The 20,939-nt window shown below is 38.6% G+C and overlaps 1 protein-coding gene across 1 annotated transcript in view; it reads right to left on the bottom strand.

Moving 5' to 3' along the window:
* Positions 1 to 17,049, bottom strand: part of LOC141367382 (cell adhesion molecule 4-like) — a 41,314-nt gene extending 24,265 nt beyond the window's left edge. The window contains exons 1-2 of the mRNA XM_073872726.1: positions 16,893 to 17,049; positions 5,200 to 5,346 (exon numbers count right to left, since the gene is read on the bottom strand). Of these exons, the coding sequence (XP_073728827.1) occupies positions 5,200 to 5,346; positions 16,893 to 17,049 (304 nt within the window). The remainder of the gene's footprint in view (positions 1 to 5,199; positions 5,347 to 16,892) is intronic.
* Between the last annotated feature and the right edge of the window lie 3,890 nt (positions 17,050 to 20,939).

Raw genomic sequence — 20,939 nt, 5'->3', positions numbered from 1 at the left:
GAGTATGTGCATTCCCTAGAAACCCGAAATCTGTTGAGCTTCACTCCGATGGAGAATAAAATGATTCAAGAGAACAAAAAGATGATGAAAATGAGAAGAAACTGAAAAAGTGAAGGGTTTAAGTATTGTTTATCACAGAACAACACAAAAACAGTGAGAGTAGGCAGAAAACACAGCGATTTAGGACAAGATAGTGGAGAAAATGATTTGTGCTTTGAAACCTAGGTGAAAGAAAAATCAATCTTCAGAAAATGATAATAATAACAAATAATGATGCCAGTTGCAGGGGCTGAACGAGGCTTTTTGGGATAGAAATCACACAAACTCATTTTGTATTGACTGGTGCTAAATACTGCTTTTTCTCCTACTTCCTTTTAAAGCTGTTTGTCAGAGGCTGACTGTGCTATGGAGATATGACCCTTTGCCATCAGCACACTCTAAGATAGCAGCACTATGCACTGGATCCATAAGATGATTACTGCTCTCAATGGGCTGAGGGCTTTTTCAACACCTGGGCTTTGCCTGCATTTATCTCACTTTTAAGTTGGAAAATGTGAGTTAGAAAGAGAGAGAAAGAGAGAGAGGGTGACTGAGTTATAAGTGAACAACCGAATAAAAGTGGGAGATTTGTGAATCAATGAGATACAAACATGAGATAATGGCCCAATGCTCCGGGCACATATTATACGTTCATCAAATGCTTTTGCTTGAAATTTGCTTAAATCATGGCCTCAGGCCATTCAAAAATACAGGTATGTTGGCAAAATCCATTTAACGGCATAAAGATTTATTAGCAAAGTCCTCCAAGTGCACGGAAGAACAAATAAACGAACGCACATACATTGGATTTAAATTGTTAATTGTTTTGTTACCCGGTTAAAGGAAACCTATACTGAAGATGTACTTTAATAATGTGTTAGAACATTAATATGTGTGTGTAAAGATCAGCTTGTTTCATTTTTAATAATTTGGATAAAGCCAAACTTGTTTGGAGAAATGCACAGATGTTCCCATGTTAATAAGTGATAGAATAAGTAAGTGAGAATTTACTGACTATGTACTGTAAAATTGTGAGTAACAAATTGAATGCTCTCCCATGACATGTGTATCGACTCACTCTATCCCTGTTTCATTCGCCAGGAATAAAAAGACTCACGCTGAAGAAGATAAATACCTTTGCCTGTGCTAAAAGGCAGGGAAATGTCAATGCATTGTCCATACCGGTGTCCCCTACTGAAAAATCCAGCTAAAACCAGCATAAGCTGGTAGCTGGTTTTAGCTGGTTGTAGCTGGTTTAAGGTGGTTTATGCTGGACCTCCCAGCCTGACAAAGCTGGTCATGCTGGTGGGCTAGCTGGTATTCCAGCATGACCAGCTAAGTCCAGCTAGACCAGCTTAAAATGTGACCAAAACACAGCTAGACCAGCTTGCTACACCAGCAAAACCAGCTTCCTACACCAGCAAAACCAGCTAAAACCATGCTGGGGACCAGCCAAAACCAGCTCACCAGCCCATGCTGGTCTCAGCTGGATTTCTCAGCAGGGTCACCTTTAGTCACGGCTCATTTACATACCACAAAGATCCAGCCAGTCTGAATGAATCTTACAGAAAGGACGCACACGGATAGGCTATTGTGTCCGTGACCACCAAGGGATATTTACACCCTGCCGCCCACTAAAAGACTGTTATCGAGATTCATTAGTTATCAAGATGAGAATTTAATTCAGTGTTTTGCTATGCATTCAGACCAGAGCACACAAGATCAGCTGGGAGCCATCACGGCCACAGGGCAGAATCCACATATATTAAAAGCAAAACGATTATTAGCAAAAAGCATGTCTGGATATAGTGAAGTAAATGCTTCAGAAGAGGGGTGATTTAGCATTTACAAAATGGCTCAATTATGTTCGCGCACAACGGAGAGGTCACGGATACTATTTTAGATTTCAGCTTTTGTATCGTTTATTATTCTTTCTCCATTTTGTATTTGGCTAAATTACGTATGCTTTCTGAGTTCTCCCTTGAGTCAAGGGTTACAAAGAGATGGATAAAAACATTGTGGGTTGTGTAAAATGAGACCGACAGAGAGTCATCACTTAGAGGCATTTCAAATTTGAGCAATAGTGATGGCTTGAAGGTAAAAAAAACAGATGTTATTACATGAAAGCGACTTTAAAAAGGAATAGGAATAAGGTGTAATCAGTTAAAAAGGATTTGAGAAAGACTGATAGCACCAGCAGATGATAAAAGCTTAACAGAATGAAAAGAGACTGCTATAGACTCCAAAGTTGTGTTTAATATATTTAACACTTGCCAGCGCTGCAAGACAACCATTAATAACCAATATTATGTCATATCATATGTAATGCAAAATGCTCTGAGTGTGTCTGGTATGTTTTCTTGTAAATGAGCAATTTTATCAGGCTCTTATGTTAAGGTGTTAACCTTAGTCCAATTTATAGGCGTGCGTAAGGTCTATGCCGTAGGTTATCCGTAGCCTCTGCGTAGCCTGACGTGCACCTCGCCAAATTTTTAATAGCACGTACGTTCTACGAAGACCGCAAGCGCTATGATTGGTCCACTAGAACCCCCCCCCCCCCCCCTCAGGTAAAAAAAAACTGTCATAGGTATTTCCGTTCGCGACGGTGAGAACAAAGATGGGCTAAGTTGAGGAGTCATTTAATTGAAACTGCAACAAAAGTGTCATGATGGTTTTATTGATTGCTATATTTTGGTTTCTCTGTGTTGGTGTTTTTGTGTTGACAGTTTCACACGTGCGCGTCTCTGTCACGGGTGTAATAAGTGTTATCTGTTTCACCTGCGTCACCCATCTGCAGTTCATTTGATGGCCATTCGGTTCAGTATTTAATCCCTGTGTGTTTTTGTGTTCATTCCAAGTCCGTTTGTGTATGTACTCGCCCGTTACTAGCTCTGCTAGTTTCCTGTCTTGTCGTGTCATAGAAGTGTCAGTTTTCCAGTTTATTGTTTTGTTTATTTGCCCAATTTCAATCTGTGCTCTCTGCTGCTCAGGATCTATCACGCTGCTCGCTGAAGACTTCAGAGACTGTTTCCATCTGTCAATATTAGAGACTGTGATTCCTGAAACTAGAGTGAGACTCTCCGCGGCTCTGTCACTGTCCAGCAGAGCGGGTCATCCCCGCTGGAGCTGTCCAAACAGTTTGCTCCCGCACCTTTAACGCTCTCTCTCTCTCTCCGCAGCCCGGATCTCTTCAACCCCTTTCTCCCTCCGCTCGAGTGGTAGGAGCCCGAGTGTGTGCCGTTAATTAGCGTATGTGGTATCTGGCCAATGCAGCTCCTCATCCCCTTCACCCGCCGTTCGTGGGGCAGGAGCCCGAACGTGCGTGGATCTAGAGAGTGCTCCTCATTCCCCATCACCCTCCGTTCACGTGGCATCGGCCTGGACGTGAGTGGATATCCTCCAGCGAGCGGACCCTGTGTTTATTGACTCTCATTATTTTCCTTTAAATAAATATTCTGTTAATCTGCTTTGGGATCTCTGCCTGACAAAAAGTTTATTTATTTCCATCACTGCTGGTCTTCTTAAAACATACACAACAAGTTGCTGTTTCTTCTTCGTTTGTGGGTTAAACTTGCCAAGCTGCTTTTTCATTGACGATTGCGCTGTTACTATGGTTACATACGTGGTTACTGCCTACCAGCGGTCTGCATGTGTGTTTGCATGTTACCGCGGACGACGACGCAGAAGTAGCCTGTATATGAAAACCGATGCGTATCCTACGCCATGGCGGCTATGCCGTAGGACGTACACACAACTACAATGAGCCCTTTATATTTTTATTTTAAGGGCAATGAAAAGGTTATTAGTCAGTAATTGAAATGCCTTATTTTCACAAATGTCACTTCAGTCATTTTATTGGTATTTAACAATTTGACTCTTTTCAGTCCTCAGTGAGTTTTTTTGTGATTGTAGGGGGCAAAAATTCTTGACCTTGCAGGACATTTTCTTAAAAAATGCGATGGAAGATGAGGGATATTTATGCAATTTTATGCGATGAAATTGCGACAACTGCGGGAACTTGCAACAACTGCGGGAACTTGCAAAAACTGCGGGAACTTGCAACAACTGCGGGAACTTGCAACAACTGTTTGCAGCTTTTCAATCTTGTTCACGTCACATAATCACGTTCCCAATCATATAATGTTCCCATGGCAACAGGGGAAATGGCTGCGCTTGTGTGAAGTAAATGCAACATTTTTCAACTTTCTGCTAAGATGTATGTTACTTTTTGCTACAAAAATGTGGTGATTATGAAATCACGCAAGCCCCGCATATTTTGCGTGCGGAAATCTGTAATTTATGCAGCGAACTGCAGCGTATCTGCAAAAATGCGGCCCCCGTATAAATATACAGACTTTGGCTGATTATGTATTGAATTATGCGATCGCAAAATCACGTTTATCTGGAGGGGATGTCTTTTGCTGCAAAACCCTCTAAGTACATGATCTCCAAAAATCTCCAAGTCTCCAGTCACGCTTCACTATTTTCGTCCATTTCATATTAAATCAATGTTTTCCGTGAATCAATGTGGTGTTTAATGGATTTTGCCAACAAAACAGTATTTCTAAATGGACGAGGCCAGGATTAAGCAGATTTGAAGCGAAAGTATATGATATGTGCAGAGAGCAGGTTAATATCACTTCTTATTTTTGACCATGTGGCGTTTAGCTGCTTTTGCATCTGAGCTCTTCATATATTCTAACATATAAAAAGTTTGTGATTTATGATAACTGAGATTGACTAATGATCTGTTAAGCATTATATAATTAAATGAAGATTGTTAGTGTTATTAATGACATGATTAGGAAGTTGTTGTATCATGTCACCTAAAACTTTCCTCATTTGCTAAATCTCATCGTCTTTGTACTGCTTGTTTTGTTTTATAAGTAGCAGATACATTCGTACAAAATCAATTTAAACGACTCATTGCTGTTGTTTTCCATTACTTTGTTGTGTATATTCTTCTATTAAAACTATCTGACTAATTAAATCCGTTTATCCCATAACAATCAATCTTCAAGCTAAACTAAAATCATTGAAGTAGGCACAATAAATTTACTTTCTATAAAAACATCAGGGATAAGATCTATTCAGAGATTAAAGCATTCAAATAGACTTGGTGGTGATTGAGTCGGTTGACATTGCAGCTCACAGTCTCACCTCGCGTTCCATTGAAGAACAGCGTCTGCCTGCGTGGATTTTGAATGACCACGATTGAACCATCATAGTTCTGAAGACGACACGTGATCTGTGCCGTTCCCCCCTCAAACACTGTCACGTTCTCAGACTCCACAGCCTGTTCCTGAGCTGAGAGAGAGAGAGAGAGAGAGAGAGAGAGAGAGAGAGAGAGAGAGAGAGAGAGAGAGAGAGAGAGAGAGAGAGAGAGAGAGAGAGAGAGAGAGAGAGAGAGAGAGGATTAACCAACTTTTATTCCTCTTCATTTATAAATCATACAGACTCACAATAGAAAATAATAAAAATAATTATATATTCAATATCAACTGACCCTCAAATAACACACATAAAATATCTTTAAAACACCATATATCATAAAACAGCATTTCATTATACACCAGTTTATAGTAAGCAAATTCAATTTTGATTCTTCCACCCATTAGTTTTCTAAACATCATTTCCACATCAATAGTCCCAAGTTGATTCCCTTTATTTTTCCTCGTTTTCCATATTGCTAATTTTGCTGTGCCCAACAAATAATTTAATAAGCATTTCATTCTTCTCATTGAATAATAGGGATGCATATCAATTAATCGCGATTAATCTATAGCAGAATAAAAGTTTTTGTTTACATCATATATGTGTGTGAACTGTGTATAATAATTATGTATATATAAATATGCACACATGCATGTATAATTTTAAGAAAAAAATATATTTATATATTAAGTATTTATATTTATATATAATATAAATTATACATAAATATACAAATGTATATACACATGTAAACATTGCTTAAATATATACATGCATGTGTGTGCATTTGACTATGCAGAGTTGTTATACACAGTGCACACACATATATGATGTAAACAAAAACTTTTATTCTGCTATAGATTAATCGCGATTAATTGATATGCATCCCTATTGAATACCTATACTTAACTCCCCCAATAAATACTTTATCTGAGAATTCCTCATCAAAATCCATAAACAAATCTTTAAGAAATTCAAAAAGACCTTGTAATCTTCCACATTTCAAAAATAGATGTTCTAAGTCTTCTTGTTCCCCGCAAAATCTATATTCACCACCCACAGCTGGATTCAAGTGCGCCACATGTCTGTCCGTAGCTATCGCCCCGTGAATAACCCTCCACTGTAGATCAGCAGTACTTTTCTCTATGGGAGGCTTATACAGGGCTCTCCACCTGTCCCTAACGAGGAAGTCTGATCCCAACAAACCTGGCCACTTTGAAGCTTTTATCCTCCTGAGAAAAACTTGATTTGTGACTTTTACTGAAGAATAGTACATTGCTTTCTTTGACACTAATTCAAAACAGTCCAGCTGAGGTGTATCAAAAGACAAAATGGATTCCATATTCACATCCACTCTCTCCTCCAATATAACTGGTCACACTCTGATTATTGGAAATTCTTCTTCTGTATCTCTTAAGTCCATCAAACGACCACGCTCAATGTACTCTCTGTGCCCACTTGGTAATACATTCCAAATCTCCTCTGTGAGTTTTAATACAAGACGTTCAGATTTCAATCCTGTCACTTCTTTTAGAATTTCCACCAGCTTCCACCCATCATCGTCCAAGAGGTGTCTAATTTTAACAACCCCATGCCGCTTCAAAACTGCAGACACACTTACTGAAGAGAAAAGCCTTGTTTGGATCATAGGATTGAAAAATAAAGGTTCTTCCAGAATCCAGTGTCCCGTGTCATCACTACTCCGATCCACCTTAAAAACCGTCTTCCAAGACTGGAGCATTGATTTATAAAAAGGTGTGATCTCTGACAGGCTCACTTTTTCCAAGTCCATTATAAACAAATGTTTGTCCAAACCAAGCCCTCCTACTTTCTTTCCTACTTTCTACTTTCTCAAAATTAAAATTGCAATATGAGTCCAAGCCAAGTCTTTGTGATATAAAAGTCTTTGTGCTGCTTGTATCCTGTAAGACATCAACCGACTTCTCATATTCACCAGCCCTTGTCCCCCTTCATGGACAGATAAATAAAGTGCTGCAGCATGGATCCAATGTGCCCCACTCCAAAAAAATTGACAAATGTCCTTTGTATTTTACCAACCAACTCCACTGGGGGCTCCAAAACAGTCATTTTATGCCACATTGTAGAGGCCGCCAGATTGTTAATGACCAAGACCCGACCTCTGTACGACAATTGTGGTAATAGCCAATTCCATTTATTGCCAACAAAACAGTATTTCAATCGGGCTATCACTTTCTCCAGCAATCCCTCCCAGTTTCTCATCTGAAAATATTCATTCCCTAAAAAATACCTAATGTTTTTATCCCCTCTCTACCCCAAAGTAAACCACATGGTAGTTTTGGAGGTCCTGCTTCTTCCCATTTACCAATGATGTATCCCTCACTTTTCTCCCAATTCACTTTAGCTGAAAATGCATTTTCGTATTTTTCAATGATTCCCGTTAAAACTTCCACATCATTTTGACCTATTATAAACATGGTGACATCATCCGCATATGCAGACAAGGATATTTTACATGTACTCCTTGAATCTGGAATTGAAATTCCAGTTAATTCTTTCCTTAATCTACACAAAAATGGTTCAATTGCCAAACTATATAACTGTCCAGAGAGTGGACAACCTTGTCGAATACCCCTGGACATTTTTATAGGTGTGCTCAATCCACCTCCAACTTTAACCATTACAAAAGCATCAGAATACAACAATTTCATATAAGATATAAAGTTATCACCAAACCCAAATTGTTCCAATACGGTGAAAAGATATTTATGATCAACTTGATCGAAGGCTTTCTCTTGATCAAGCGAAAGAACCCCCAAATTTAAACTGTCCCTTTGATTAAAATCAATCACATCACGCAATAAAAATAAATTATCCACAATTGATCTATCTGGTATACAATAGGACTGGTCTCTGTGAACTAATACTTGCAGATGTTTTTTAAGTCTATTTGCTAACGCCTTCGAAAAAATTTTGTAATCCAAGCATAATAATGACACGGGTCTCCAGTTCTTTTGAAGTCCCAAGTCTCCTTTTTTTGGGGATTAAGGATAGAACTGCTCTGCAACAACTTGTAGGTAAAGTCTTCGTTTTGATACAGTCTATCAGCAGCTCATTTAAATCTTGTCCAAGTAATTCCCAAAAAGTCTGATAAAACTCCACCGGTATACCATCCACTCCTGGGGATCGTCCAGGAGATAATTGCCTCATTGCACCAGTAAGCTCTTGTAAAGTTAGTTGATTATCCAGTGACTTTCTTTGTTCATCTTTCAACTGAGGCAAATCACAGAGCAAGTCAGCAATACTTCCAGGATCACAAACCTTTGCACGATATAATTTAGAATAAAAATCCACTGTAATTTTTCTCATTTCCATAGGGTCAGAGGTAATAGTTCCATTAGGACGTCTTATATGGCACAACTGTTTTTGTAAAAAACGTTTCTTTTCCAGATTAAAAAAAAAATGCACTAGGAGCATCCATATCTTTTATTGAGCAAATTCTTGATCTTATAAGTGCTCTTTTAACTTTTTCATGTAAAAAAGACCCAAGTTCTTCTTTTTTTCTTATTTAACCCATCATCATTCACAAATCCATTATTACTTTTAAAACGTCCTTTTCCAAAAATAAAATGTCTCTTTGTAAACCTTTGATTGTTATTTTCATCAATGCTGTAGCATGTGAAGTATAATCTTGACAAAAAATTCTAATATTTGCTTTACCTACTTCCCACCATTGACCAAGATTTTCAAAAGTATCTTTCTTCAGTCTCCACTTATCCCAAAAAATCTTAAACTTTTCACAAAAACTAATATCATGTAACAATTTGACATTAAAATGCCAAAAAATAACAAGGTTTAACCAATTTTTTTAAATTAAAATAAAAGGTGATCAGAAAAGCCACTAGGCAATGTGGAAACATTCATGACCTTATTATTCCAAATCTTCCCTAAGTAAAATCTATCAAGCCGAGCACCACTTATTTGATTATTCAATATCTTTACCCATGTATATTGTCTAACTCCTATATTTCTACTTCTCCACAAGTCTATTAGATCAAACTCATTTATAATTTTTAACAATTGCATGCTTGACTGATTATGTGGTTCCTCTCCATTCCTATCAACTTTAAAATTGGTTGTGCAATTCCAATCACCCCCAATTATCATGCACACAGTATCATCAATATTTTGAATGGCTGATCTCAAATCCATAAAAAACACCACACGCTCATGTCCATTATTAGGAGCATATACATTAATTAAAACAAATATTGTTCCTTCAAACTCTATTTTGGTTAAAAGTGCTCTTCCTTTTTACAATTTCCTCTACTGATAATATATTTACATTTAATTTTTTGGAGAAAAGAATAGCTACCCCAGCACTTATGTTGGTTCCATGGCTAAGAGAATATTTCCCTTCCCACCACATGCCCCACTGAGTCTCATTATCATTGCTTGTATGCGTTTCTTGTAAAAAAAAAAACTATGTCAACTTGTTTAACAAACTCTGAAATCATAGCTAATTTATTTCTATCTCTGCCCCCATTTATATTTAAGGAACCAAATTTTAAAAATTCCATAGAGAGATAGAAATAAAGAAAGAACAGATACATGAAATAAGTATAAAGATTACCCTGTGTATTAAGCATACTATTTTTTCAAAGCTCTTTTTTCTTTCCGCAATTTAGCAAGAATCTTCTTCAACCTAAACCTCTTCTTTTTACATAAGGCCTCATAGCTAACAACTTTCTGCATTGACACCACTGACCATATGAATTTGTCTATATCCGGGAAAAAATCCTTCACTTCAACTGTATTTCCAAACGTCAGATCCAAAAAATCATTAATCTCTTGCACGGAGTATGTATCATCTCTACTCTGTAAATCAACCTCAGAAAATTCAGATGACTCAGACAATGACTCAGACAATCCTTCATTCCATCATCCTCACAGTTTTCAACATCATTTGAGTTTTCAGTATTTTCAATAGCAATCTCTTCAGCATTTTCACTTTCTTTCTCTACCATTGTATTTGTACTATGCTCCAAGACCTCATACTCCTGTGTTACATTTACCGTTCTTTCATTTAGATTTATTTCTGCACTTTCAGGTGATTCATTTCTTTCAACAATACTCTCCTCTACAGGGTTATTATTATTATTACCTTTATTTAACCAGAAAGAAAACTCATTGAGATTAAAAATCTCTTTTCCAAGAGCGTTCTGGCCAAGACAGGCAGCAGCACAAATTAACAAGGTTACAGACATAACAACATGAAACATGTAACATAAAACATAGTACAATAAATAGTAAATTACAAGGTTATAAAATATCCAAAGTTTCATATATACATTATCTAATGCGATAAACAACAGCAAGGATCATTCCAATAATCAATCGAAGCATTTACATCCATTTTGAGTAGCCTCCAAGTCATTTAAAAGTAGTTTAAAAACACCTAAAGAAACTGGCTCCTTAAGATTCAAAACTGTTTGCAGCTGATTCCAAGCACAGGGGGCCGCATACTTAAAAGCCCCTTTTCCCAATTCAGTCCGAACTTGAGGGACAGATAAAACTAGTAAGTCCTCAGAACGAAGACAATATCCTGTACCTTTCTTTTTAATGTAAGATTGAAGGTATGGAGGAAGCAGACCGAGAATAGCTTTATAGATAAAATGAACCAATGAGTAAGTCTACGTGTAGACAATGCAGACCAACCAACCCTCTCATACAAAGAACAGTGATGAGTAAGTGCTTTAAAATTCGTGATGAACCTAAGAGCTCCATGATAAACAGTATCCAACAATTTCAAACTTGTTATGGACGCATGCATGTATATAATATCGCCATAGTCTAGCACTGACAAGAAGGTGGCAGCAACAAGTCTCCTTTTGGCCTCAAAAGAAAAACACGACTTGTTTCTAAAATAAAAACCCAGTTTCAATTTTAATTTTTTTACCAGCTGCTGAATGTGAGGTTTGAATGAGAGTGAGTCATCAATTATGATACCTAAATACTTATATTGAGATACTAACTCAATTTCGAAGCCCTGAGAAGTAGTGATGGGTTGAAGGTTACGTAACTTTGATTTTGCACTGGAAAACAACATAAGTTTTGTTTTGTCGTCATTCAGGACTAGTTTTAAATCGAACAAGGTACGTTGTACAGTATCAAAAGCAAGTTGTAACTGACAAAGAGCTTGATTAGGAGTTGGTGCAGAGCAGTAAATCACAGTATCATCGGCATAGAAATGGAAATTCGCATTTGAAACATTTTGATCAAGACTGTTGATATATAATATAAATAAAAGTGGTCCCAGCACTGATCCCTTGGATATACTAAGAGGGCTGGAAATGAAGCCATCTGCCTTTACGCACTGAGATCTACCTGATAAATAATTATTAAACCAGCAAACTGTTTGTTCTGATAACCCACAATTGAGAAGTCTTTCTTTCAATATTGCATGATCCACAGTATCAATGCACGGTTGTATTGTTTACCTTAGCGGCAGTTACACCACTAGCCCTGAGCAGGTACGCATCGGACGCCGTGCCGCCGCGAAACAGGTGGCTCCCCACCCGTCGGAAAAGACGCCATTCCGGCGCCTCAGTGAACACTACCAAAAAATATATGTCTCAATTCCTTTTATTTTATCCAATTTTCAAAGAAGAAAAACAGAAAGAAACCGAAAACAAAAACTCCCCCTCCGTGAAACCCTCACCAACACCCCAAACGCTCACAGCACACACCGGAAGTGAGTGAGAGAGAGTGAGAGAGAGAGAGAGAGAGAGAGAGAGAGAGAGAGAGAGAGAGAGAGAGAGAGAGAGAGAGAGAGAGAGAGAGAGAGAGAGAGAGAGAGGGGGTTTTAATGGATACCTCTCATTAATTTAAATGAATCATTTATAAATGCATTTTGATGAACAGGAAGAGATGGCACAATAGAGCAATTCAAAAGATAAAATATCGCAGTGACCAATTAACACATAGCTCACATATCTACCTTTGTGCTCAGAAGTATGAACTATGCAGAAGGGGAGAAAGCAAGAAATAATGAGAGACTGACAAATAGACGCAGCGAAAAGGACAAAAAGAACGAAAAGGGTCTTAATTAAGTGGCAGTAAGACCAATAGCATCATTATCTTTATCCATTATTTTGGGCCTGGCACACATCTCTCTCTCTCATCTGTTAGGCCTGACACTCAGCTCATGAGAGCAGTGGTAATCATGGCTCTTTTTTAGGAAAGCGAACTCCAAACCCTCACACACAGTGAACAGGAAGCATCCCTAATGGCACTTTCGATGCTTTAGTCTGTTTACAACATCTTAATGGCCAGTCGAGCACAACAGCACTTGTGGCATGTCTCTGCAGCATATGTTGTGCCTGACGCTTCGCAGCCATCGTGGATTGTTGATATTCATTTGAGAAGGCTTAAGATGGGGTCATCACCATTGGATTGCGAGTGGATGTCGCGGAAACCCCCGGCACATCATTAGCCATGATCTTCGTCGAGAGCCTGTCTCGGCGCGCAGGATAATGATTCGCAATACTGACAAGTTTTTCAGCGGTACAGTGACTCCAGAGGTGGAAAGTAACGAATTACATTTACTCACGTTACTGTAATTGAGTAGTTTTTAAAATCTGTACTTTTACTTTAGTATGTTTTATTTAAAGTATTGTACTTCGCTACATTTTAAATCATATCCGTTACTGAGTAAAAAAATATTTTAAAAAGCAAGGTGATAAAGACGCGCAACGGATGTAAATAGGCGGGGCCCGGGGGAACGCGCAAAAAGAACCATGGAGACGGACGAGACAGGCACGCGCTAATGCAGACCCGCCTCAGTTCAAATCTTATGAAAGAAACCCCTGGTCATATTTAAGCGACCACTTTCCACTGACGCGAAGCGAGTGTTTCATTTCTATGAAAGGTAGGATTCATGCTCTTAAGTACGAAATTGCACGACGGGTTACCATGCGCATTATCTTCCGAGGTCTAGCAGCTTCACGTCAAGTCAAACACAACTTCAAAACTCCTCGAGAATGCGCATGTCATTAGACATTGCAGAGAGAGAGAGAGCGCGAGAGAGAGAGAGAGCGAGAGAGAGAGCGCGCGCGAGAGAGAGAGAAGAATAAAGGTCATCAGGTCCCCAGGTCAGGGAAGTAAGAAGATAATAAACGTGTCAAATGTATATAGACATGGCACTCATGTCATTATATGCTCATTTAAACTATATATAGTTTAATAAAATAATGTATGTTACCAGCAATACATCAATTACAACCTTACTATAGTGATTGTATTTACAAGCTGCTGACCACCTTCAAAAGTGCATAACTCACATGTAAAAATCATTAAACAATTCCATAAATGTTTCTTACTTTAAAAAAGCTTTTTATTTTATTAACTTTTTGTTTTTGCACTTTAATTGTAAAGATGTTCCTACAATTAAAAACACCTAGTTTGAGCTTTATATTCCCTTGTCGTTTTTGAACTATACTAGAATCCTCCACCTCTTCCCGCTGTAAAAAAGTAACTTTTACTCTGAGTAAAGTTAAAATGACTTACTTTTTTACTTTTACTTGAGTAGATTTTTAGACAAGTAACTTTACTTTTACTTAAGTAAAATATTATTAAAGTAACTTTACTTTTACTTGAGTACAATATTTTAGTACTTTTTCCACCTCTGCTCAGCACTATTATTAGTTCTTTATTTGGGAGGGACAATGGACAGTAATGATACTACCCCAGAATTAGCTTCAAAGCTAAATTTCATCTGCTGTCCCTATACACTATACAACATAGAATAAAAATCCACCGCCAACTTCCTCATTTCAGTCGGATTTGTTGTTATTTTCCATTTGGGCAACGAAGATGATGCATCTGTTTATACTGAACAGTGTTTTTTTCCAAGTTAAAAAAAATATGAAGTTGGAGCGTCCATGTCTTTAATTGAACAAATCCTTGATCTCACAAGTGTCCCTTTCACTTGTTCTTGTAACAAAGTCCCCAGTTCTTTCCTTTTCTTATTTAAAATTCTACTATTGTCCTGTACTCTTTTGTTATTTATCAAATCCTCTTCAAAACAGTCAATGTCTTTTTGCAAGCTTTGTATAGTTTTTTTCACATTTATAGAATTGCAAGCAGAAACATTTTGACAAAACTCTTTAATTTGCACTTTGCCTACATCCCACCATTGACTAAGGCTTTCGAAATCACTTTTTTTCTTTCCATTTTTCCCAAAACAGCTTAATTGTTTGACTCTGTGGACCCTGTACAGGGTCCAGAATTATCTTATTTTGACTTAATATAAAATATTCCTTTAATTTTGAATGGTCTGTCATGGACCCAGTACCACATATGAGATACTGTTTGAAAGCTTAGACCCTCTACTTTCTGTAGATATGCATCACTTTGAGATATGTTTTACTGTAAGAAAGTTAGTTACACTTAATTTACACTATCACCCCCCCCATATTTTTTAATATCATTAAATATTCACATATTTCATATTTTTCAAGTATGACAAACATGGGCAAGCCTTATATCAAATGAAAGCTCTCACTCTCAGGAATAAGGCTGCAGCTATTATTATCACATATCCAGCTATTATTATCACAATCGTCGAATGAATAATGAGGTAAAAAAATCGTATTTTGTAAACATATGTGAAATTTGAGTGTGGACTGCCTCAGATAGCACATATAGCCACAAATGATACACCATCTTTTATTTTAGGTCCTACTCTAAAAAATGAGTCTATTCACAGCATTTTCTTTGGTTGTGTGCATGAATAATCCCTTGCTATTTATTAACTGTGCAAAACAAAAAATTAATATTTATATGAAAAATGTATTTTCGCACACTTCAGTAAAATGAGAATAACTTTTGAATGCGACATGTTAAAGAGTTCATTCTTTTTTTGGTGTTTACTGTCTGCTGCTGGTAACAACCAGAACTGTCTGCAGTCTGCTAGAGCACCCAGAACCAGAGTTATACACTATCAGAGACAGTATTTACAACATATAAAAAGAAAATTTGGTGTTTCATCATATGAAAAACAACATAAATAACAATATTTTTTACAAACAGCAGCTTTTTATGTAACTTCAAAGGGTTTCCTGCAAAATGATATAAAGATATTGCATTTATTCCACTGTATGTGGTTATAGGAGCACTTCAAATGTTTTTTGGCAGAAATTGTATACCAAAAGCGTATTATTCCCCCCATCAGTTGGAGTAAAATAACTTTTGCATTTATTATGATAGAGAAAAAATTCCTTTTTCCTCTGTAAGCTGGCAATTGCTGGAATCAAACAAAACTGTCTGCAGGTTTCATTACCACTCAGGGCCAGAGTTATACACTTTTAAATACAGACTTTAGAAAAAAAAACTAAAAAGCGCCTATTTATTTTTGTGTTTATTAGAGGACTGACAACACATACAACCATGTTGAGCACTTTTAACAGTGTTTTATGTAATTTCAAAGAGTTTCCTGTAAAATGATACCACACTTTTGTATGTGCACCTCTGCTTGTGGGTATGAGAAGCTTTTGAAAGTGGGTAGGCCAAATCCAGGCGAAAATCCCCAAAATAGCCTCAGAGTGTAAGAGGTAACTGTCACAAAAAAGTATATCTTTTAGCAATTTTTCATTAAAATGCCAATAATATCTAGGTTTTGAAATTTGCTTAATATTAAAATAAAAAATGATCAAATGATGATCAGAAAAACCATTCGGCAATATTGATGCACTCATTACCCTATTTTCCACCATCTAACTTAAATAGAACCTATCCAGTCTAACTTAAATAGAACCTATCCAGTCTAGCCCCACTAACCAGATTTTCTACTACTTTCATCCATGTATATCGTCTTCTCTTACTCCAATATTCCTTCTTCTCCACACATCTACCAAATCATATTTCCCCATTATGTAGACAGTAATTTATGTGACTCTTCACCATTCCTATCAATTAAAAAATTAATAGTACAGTTCCAGACCCCTCCTAACACTAACCAAGTATCATCATCAAAATTTTGAAGCGCTTTATCTAATTGATTAAAACCTCTTACTCTTTCCATCCCATTATTTGGGGCATACACATTTTCCAGAACAAAAACATGTTCCCCATACTGTATTTTTAGTAAAAGTACCCTTCCTTTTTCAATTTCTTCAGTATATGAAATATTAATATTCAACCCTTTTTTAAATAATATAGCTACTCCATGACTTAATACCAAATTTCCATCCCACCATTTATTCCATTCAATTTCGTTATCATCATTGCTATGAGTCTCTTGCAAAAATACAACATTGACCCGATTTATATTTAAAAACTGAGATATTACTGCCAATTGGCCCCTATCTCTTCCTCCATTTATATTTAAAGAGCCCACTTTTAAATTCTCCATAAAAAAGTTGAAATATAAAGTGGACAGAGACAGAAGGACAACACATAAGAGTCACCCAGTGCGTTTTAGCCATTACTTATTAATTAGAGGCGACCCTTTATTTTTCCTCACCTTCGTAACAAATTTCTTTAATCTGAATCTCTTTTGTTTGCTCAATGCATCATAACTCACTGTACGCTGCAGTACTTTAATTGAATAAACAAAAATTTCTACATCTGGGAAAAATCTTTCACCTCTACCACTTTACCAAAGGTTGTATCCAAAAAATCCTTAATCTCATCCAACGAGTACATCTCCTCCATATTTTGAGACCCAATCTCAGAGATATCTGAAAAAGTATCATCCTTGCTTAGATCTTCCTCTCTAGCCATCTCAGGACAAACCAGCATATTGTTCATCTCCATATTAACCACTTCATTCGTCGGAACATCCCCACTTTCCTTACAGTCTGAACCAAGACTTTCTCTTATTTCTGTAATCTTGTCAAAATTCTGATTTACATGTCCTATTGCACTACTACATGATGCGATATCACTTCTATCACTTTCTTTTAATGCATTAGGAGTCATTTGCTCTCTGTTGGATTCGTTTCTGGTCTCCGGGTCAACAGTAGTAATCACAGTACGAATCACACTGTGTCCCAATTCAAGGGCTGCGACCTTCTAAGGACGTATTTTAAGACCGATTGCGTCACAGCAGCGCGACTTGAGGCTGGTAAGGACGTCCCAATTCAAAGGATGCTTAGTGAAGCCTCAAAATGCGTCCTCATTTCTCTGCGATGTTAAGGATAGAACGAATGGATCCTTAACAGCCGAGGATATCCCAAGATTCATTGCGCGCCGGCAACGGCTGGATATTCTAAAATAAACAATTAAAACCTTTATTAAAAAAAGTGTATTTTTCAGAAAACATTTTTTCTCTTCACTGTTTTAGTATTATAAGTTATGTTTTGTGTTAATATTATTATTTTTATGATGCATATATTTTTAATTTTGATTAATTTAATATACTGTTGAATAGTTTAATCTACATCAACATGTCATATTTTCTAAACTAAATTAATATTTTTCTGATTTCATATTTATTTTAATAAGTCAGAAACGTTTCCGCTATGTCCTGCTGTCCTGAATGGCGGGTCACGTGAGCTGGCAGGTCAAGTGACCAACCATCTCTGCCACTGGCAGCTTCCACTCAGCCACTGCCAGGTCACGTCACCCTCCAGTGGCTGCTCCTGCCAGCCAGCTGAAGATTGAACCCCCTCTCCAATTATGGGTCGTCCGAAGGTTAGACTGTCTCATTTCAGTTCTCTTCGCGGACTTCTGAGGCTGCCACCTTGAAAGACAGAGTGCTCATATTTAAGGTCGCATGCTTAGAAGGTCGCAGCCCCTGAATTGGGACACAGCTACTGACGGGCAACTTCTCTACCTATTTCCGGTGTGATGCTCGAGTCTGTCCCAAATGCACCCTCTGAGGGTCAGAGGCCCCAGAAGCTGGATTGGTGGTTAGAGTCCCCAATTTGTATGGGTTAGAGTCCCAGATAACAGTCAAATAGCCAAAAGAGGGTTAGAGGCCCCAAGAGCTAAAATCCCGAAATTTTTATTTATTGGCATTTTAATTGGTGGTTAGAGGCCCCGGGAACTGTTGAATGGCTGAGGGTTAGAGGCCCAAGATGCTGAATTGGTGGTTAGAGTCCCCAATATTTATGGGTTAGAGTCCCAGATAACAGTCGAATAGCTGAATAAGAGGGTTAGGCCCCAAGAGCTAAAATCCCGAAATTTTTATTTACTGTAGAGAAGTGTTTATTCTGTTATTATTTTTTTAAGGGAATCCTGAAGTATTGCCCTGTTGATAGTAAATCCTGAAGTATTTACTGAGTGTTGTAAACCAAGAAGTGTTTACTGAGAAATTGTTAAGAATAAACCCTGAAGTGTTTATTCTACTGTATTTTTGCTGTGTTTTTGCTGCGTTATTTGGTGTGTATATGTTTGTGATGTGCTTAGTGTGCTGAAGCAATGACACAGAGGAAACCTAGCGGTGTTAACAAAAACCAGTTGTATGCTGAAATAGGCAAATTGAGTGATTTTTTAAATTTGTGAATAGAAAGTTGTATTGTTGCATTGTTGTATTGCAATTTGAATCCCCGGGGATCGCTAATTGTATGTGTGTGATCGAATAATAGGTTATGATTCTGAATAATTTAGGATCGCTAATGATTTTAGATCGAGTAATAATTTGTGATTGCTAAGAATGTTTGATTGCTAATAATTTATGACTGTGTTACAAGCCGGGGGTGGCCGCAAATGTAACTAGGCCACACCCCTGTTTAACTTCCACCTCGAGGAGGTCCCCAAAGCCAACCCAATGACCAGACAACACAAGCGCAGATAAGTATAAAAATAATCTTTTATTTAATTTAATTAAAATGACTTCAAGAAGGGTGGGGGAAAGTTTAAAACTAATGCTCTGATTCTGTTCTCCAGGTGGGTCGTGGTCCAGAACCAATAGAAGAGGGGGGGGGGAGAAGGGATCGGACGTGTATGTCTGGAACGTACCCTTAATCACGGGTATCTCTCTCTCTCCACAGGTAGCTGGCTAAAGCACAAGGATCGGTCACGTACACAACTGGGGGTCTCTCTCTCACCTCTCCAGCGGAGGACAACACACGGTATATATATTACCGTTAAGACTTCCTTCGTCTCTTGTTCCACACAGGCTGTTAACTAAAACAGGGTAAGTACACACTGGGGGTTCTCTCTCTCACCTCTCCAGCGGACACGACATACAATAAGTATGGTGTAAATAATCTTCCCTTCTCGCTTTCTCCACGCAGGCTGCTGGCTGGGACACACAGAATGGTTTAGTACACAACTGGGGGTTTGCTCTCACCTCTCCAGCGGACACGGTATACAGTAAGTATGGTAAGTATAATCCTCTCCTCTCTCTTTCTCCACACAGGCTGCTGGCTGGGGCACACAGAATGGTTAAGTACACAACTGGGGGTTTTCTCTCACCTCTCCAGCGGACACAACATACAGTAAGTATGGTAAGTATAATCTCCTCCTCTCTTTCTCCACACAGGCTGCTGGCTGGGGCACACAGAATGATTAAGTGCACAACTGGGGGGTTTCTCTCACCTCTCCAGCGGACGCGACATACAGTAAGTATGGTAAGTATAATCATCTCCTCTCTTTCTCTCCACACAGGCTGCTGGCTGGGACACACAGAATGGTTAAATACACAACTGGGGGTTTTCTCTCACCTCTCCAGCGGATACGACATACAGTAAGTATGGTAGATATAATCTTCTCCTCTCTCTCTCTCTACACAGGCTGCTGTCTGGGACACACAGAATAGTTAAGTACACCACTGGGGGTTTTCTCTCACCTCTCCAGCGGACAAGACATACCGTAAGTATGATGTAAGCAAAGCTTCACTCCTTAGTTGTCTTGCTTCCACCCGTGGCTAATGGACAATCAATATATACATATGTTTCATTTGGGTGAGTGAAAAAGGGTGGACTTACAGTGACCGTTTTTCCCCAGCTCGCCGAAAGCCTCGAGGCGAGGTGACAATGATGGCGTCGAGGAACGGCTCCTCTCGACGGCTGCTGCTACTGCGGGGGGACAACTCACTCTGTCACACCGAGCCGAGCGCTGCCCTCTCCTTTCCACTTCCTCAACTAGCGAACGCTAGACAGGGGCACCCTTTTGAAGAGGCTACGGGACAGATGAGATCGACTCCGCCTCACTCCGCAAAGCACAGGTTATGAATTACAACATGCAAGCAATCGTGTATCCTTTATGTTACTCACACAGTTCCTTGTGGTCAAACGCTTCACCACCTCTTCGCCACACAACCCAACTCCACAGAATGTCCGCCGATCTTCCACCACGATAGGTGTTTCCACTCGGGGCTCACCTACAGCTTATATTAGACAGGTACAACAACTGATGCCGGCAGCCTTTCCGTCTTTCCACGGTCTAGAGGATGGAGGCGGGGGTCTGGCTGACAATACACACACACAGCAAAAGGGCACTGCACCACTCCAAAGTGAAAGGTTCCACACAATACAGACTCACCCCACCGCACTACAAGTGAACACTGAGAAACCCCGTCTTCTCCTCCTTCACCGGAATTCGATATGGCGTTGTTTACACGGCTCAGTCTACGTTCATGGGACTATAGTCACCCGAACTGGCTTCCTTCTGGCACTCCCACCACACTGCTCCGCGGTAGGGCCGTCCTTCCTTCACTAAACAGTCTGGCACACAACAGGTTAACAGCCAATGTCCAA

The sequence above is a fragment of the Misgurnus anguillicaudatus genome, chromosome 10 (genome assembly GCF_027580225.2).
Source record: "Misgurnus anguillicaudatus chromosome 10, ASM2758022v2, whole genome shotgun sequence".
Classification (NCBI taxonomy): Eukaryota; Metazoa; Chordata; class Actinopteri; order Cypriniformes; family Cobitidae; genus Misgurnus; species Misgurnus anguillicaudatus.
The sequence above is the reverse complement of the archived record's forward strand: the minus strand, read 5'-3'. Positions and strand labels throughout refer to the sequence as shown.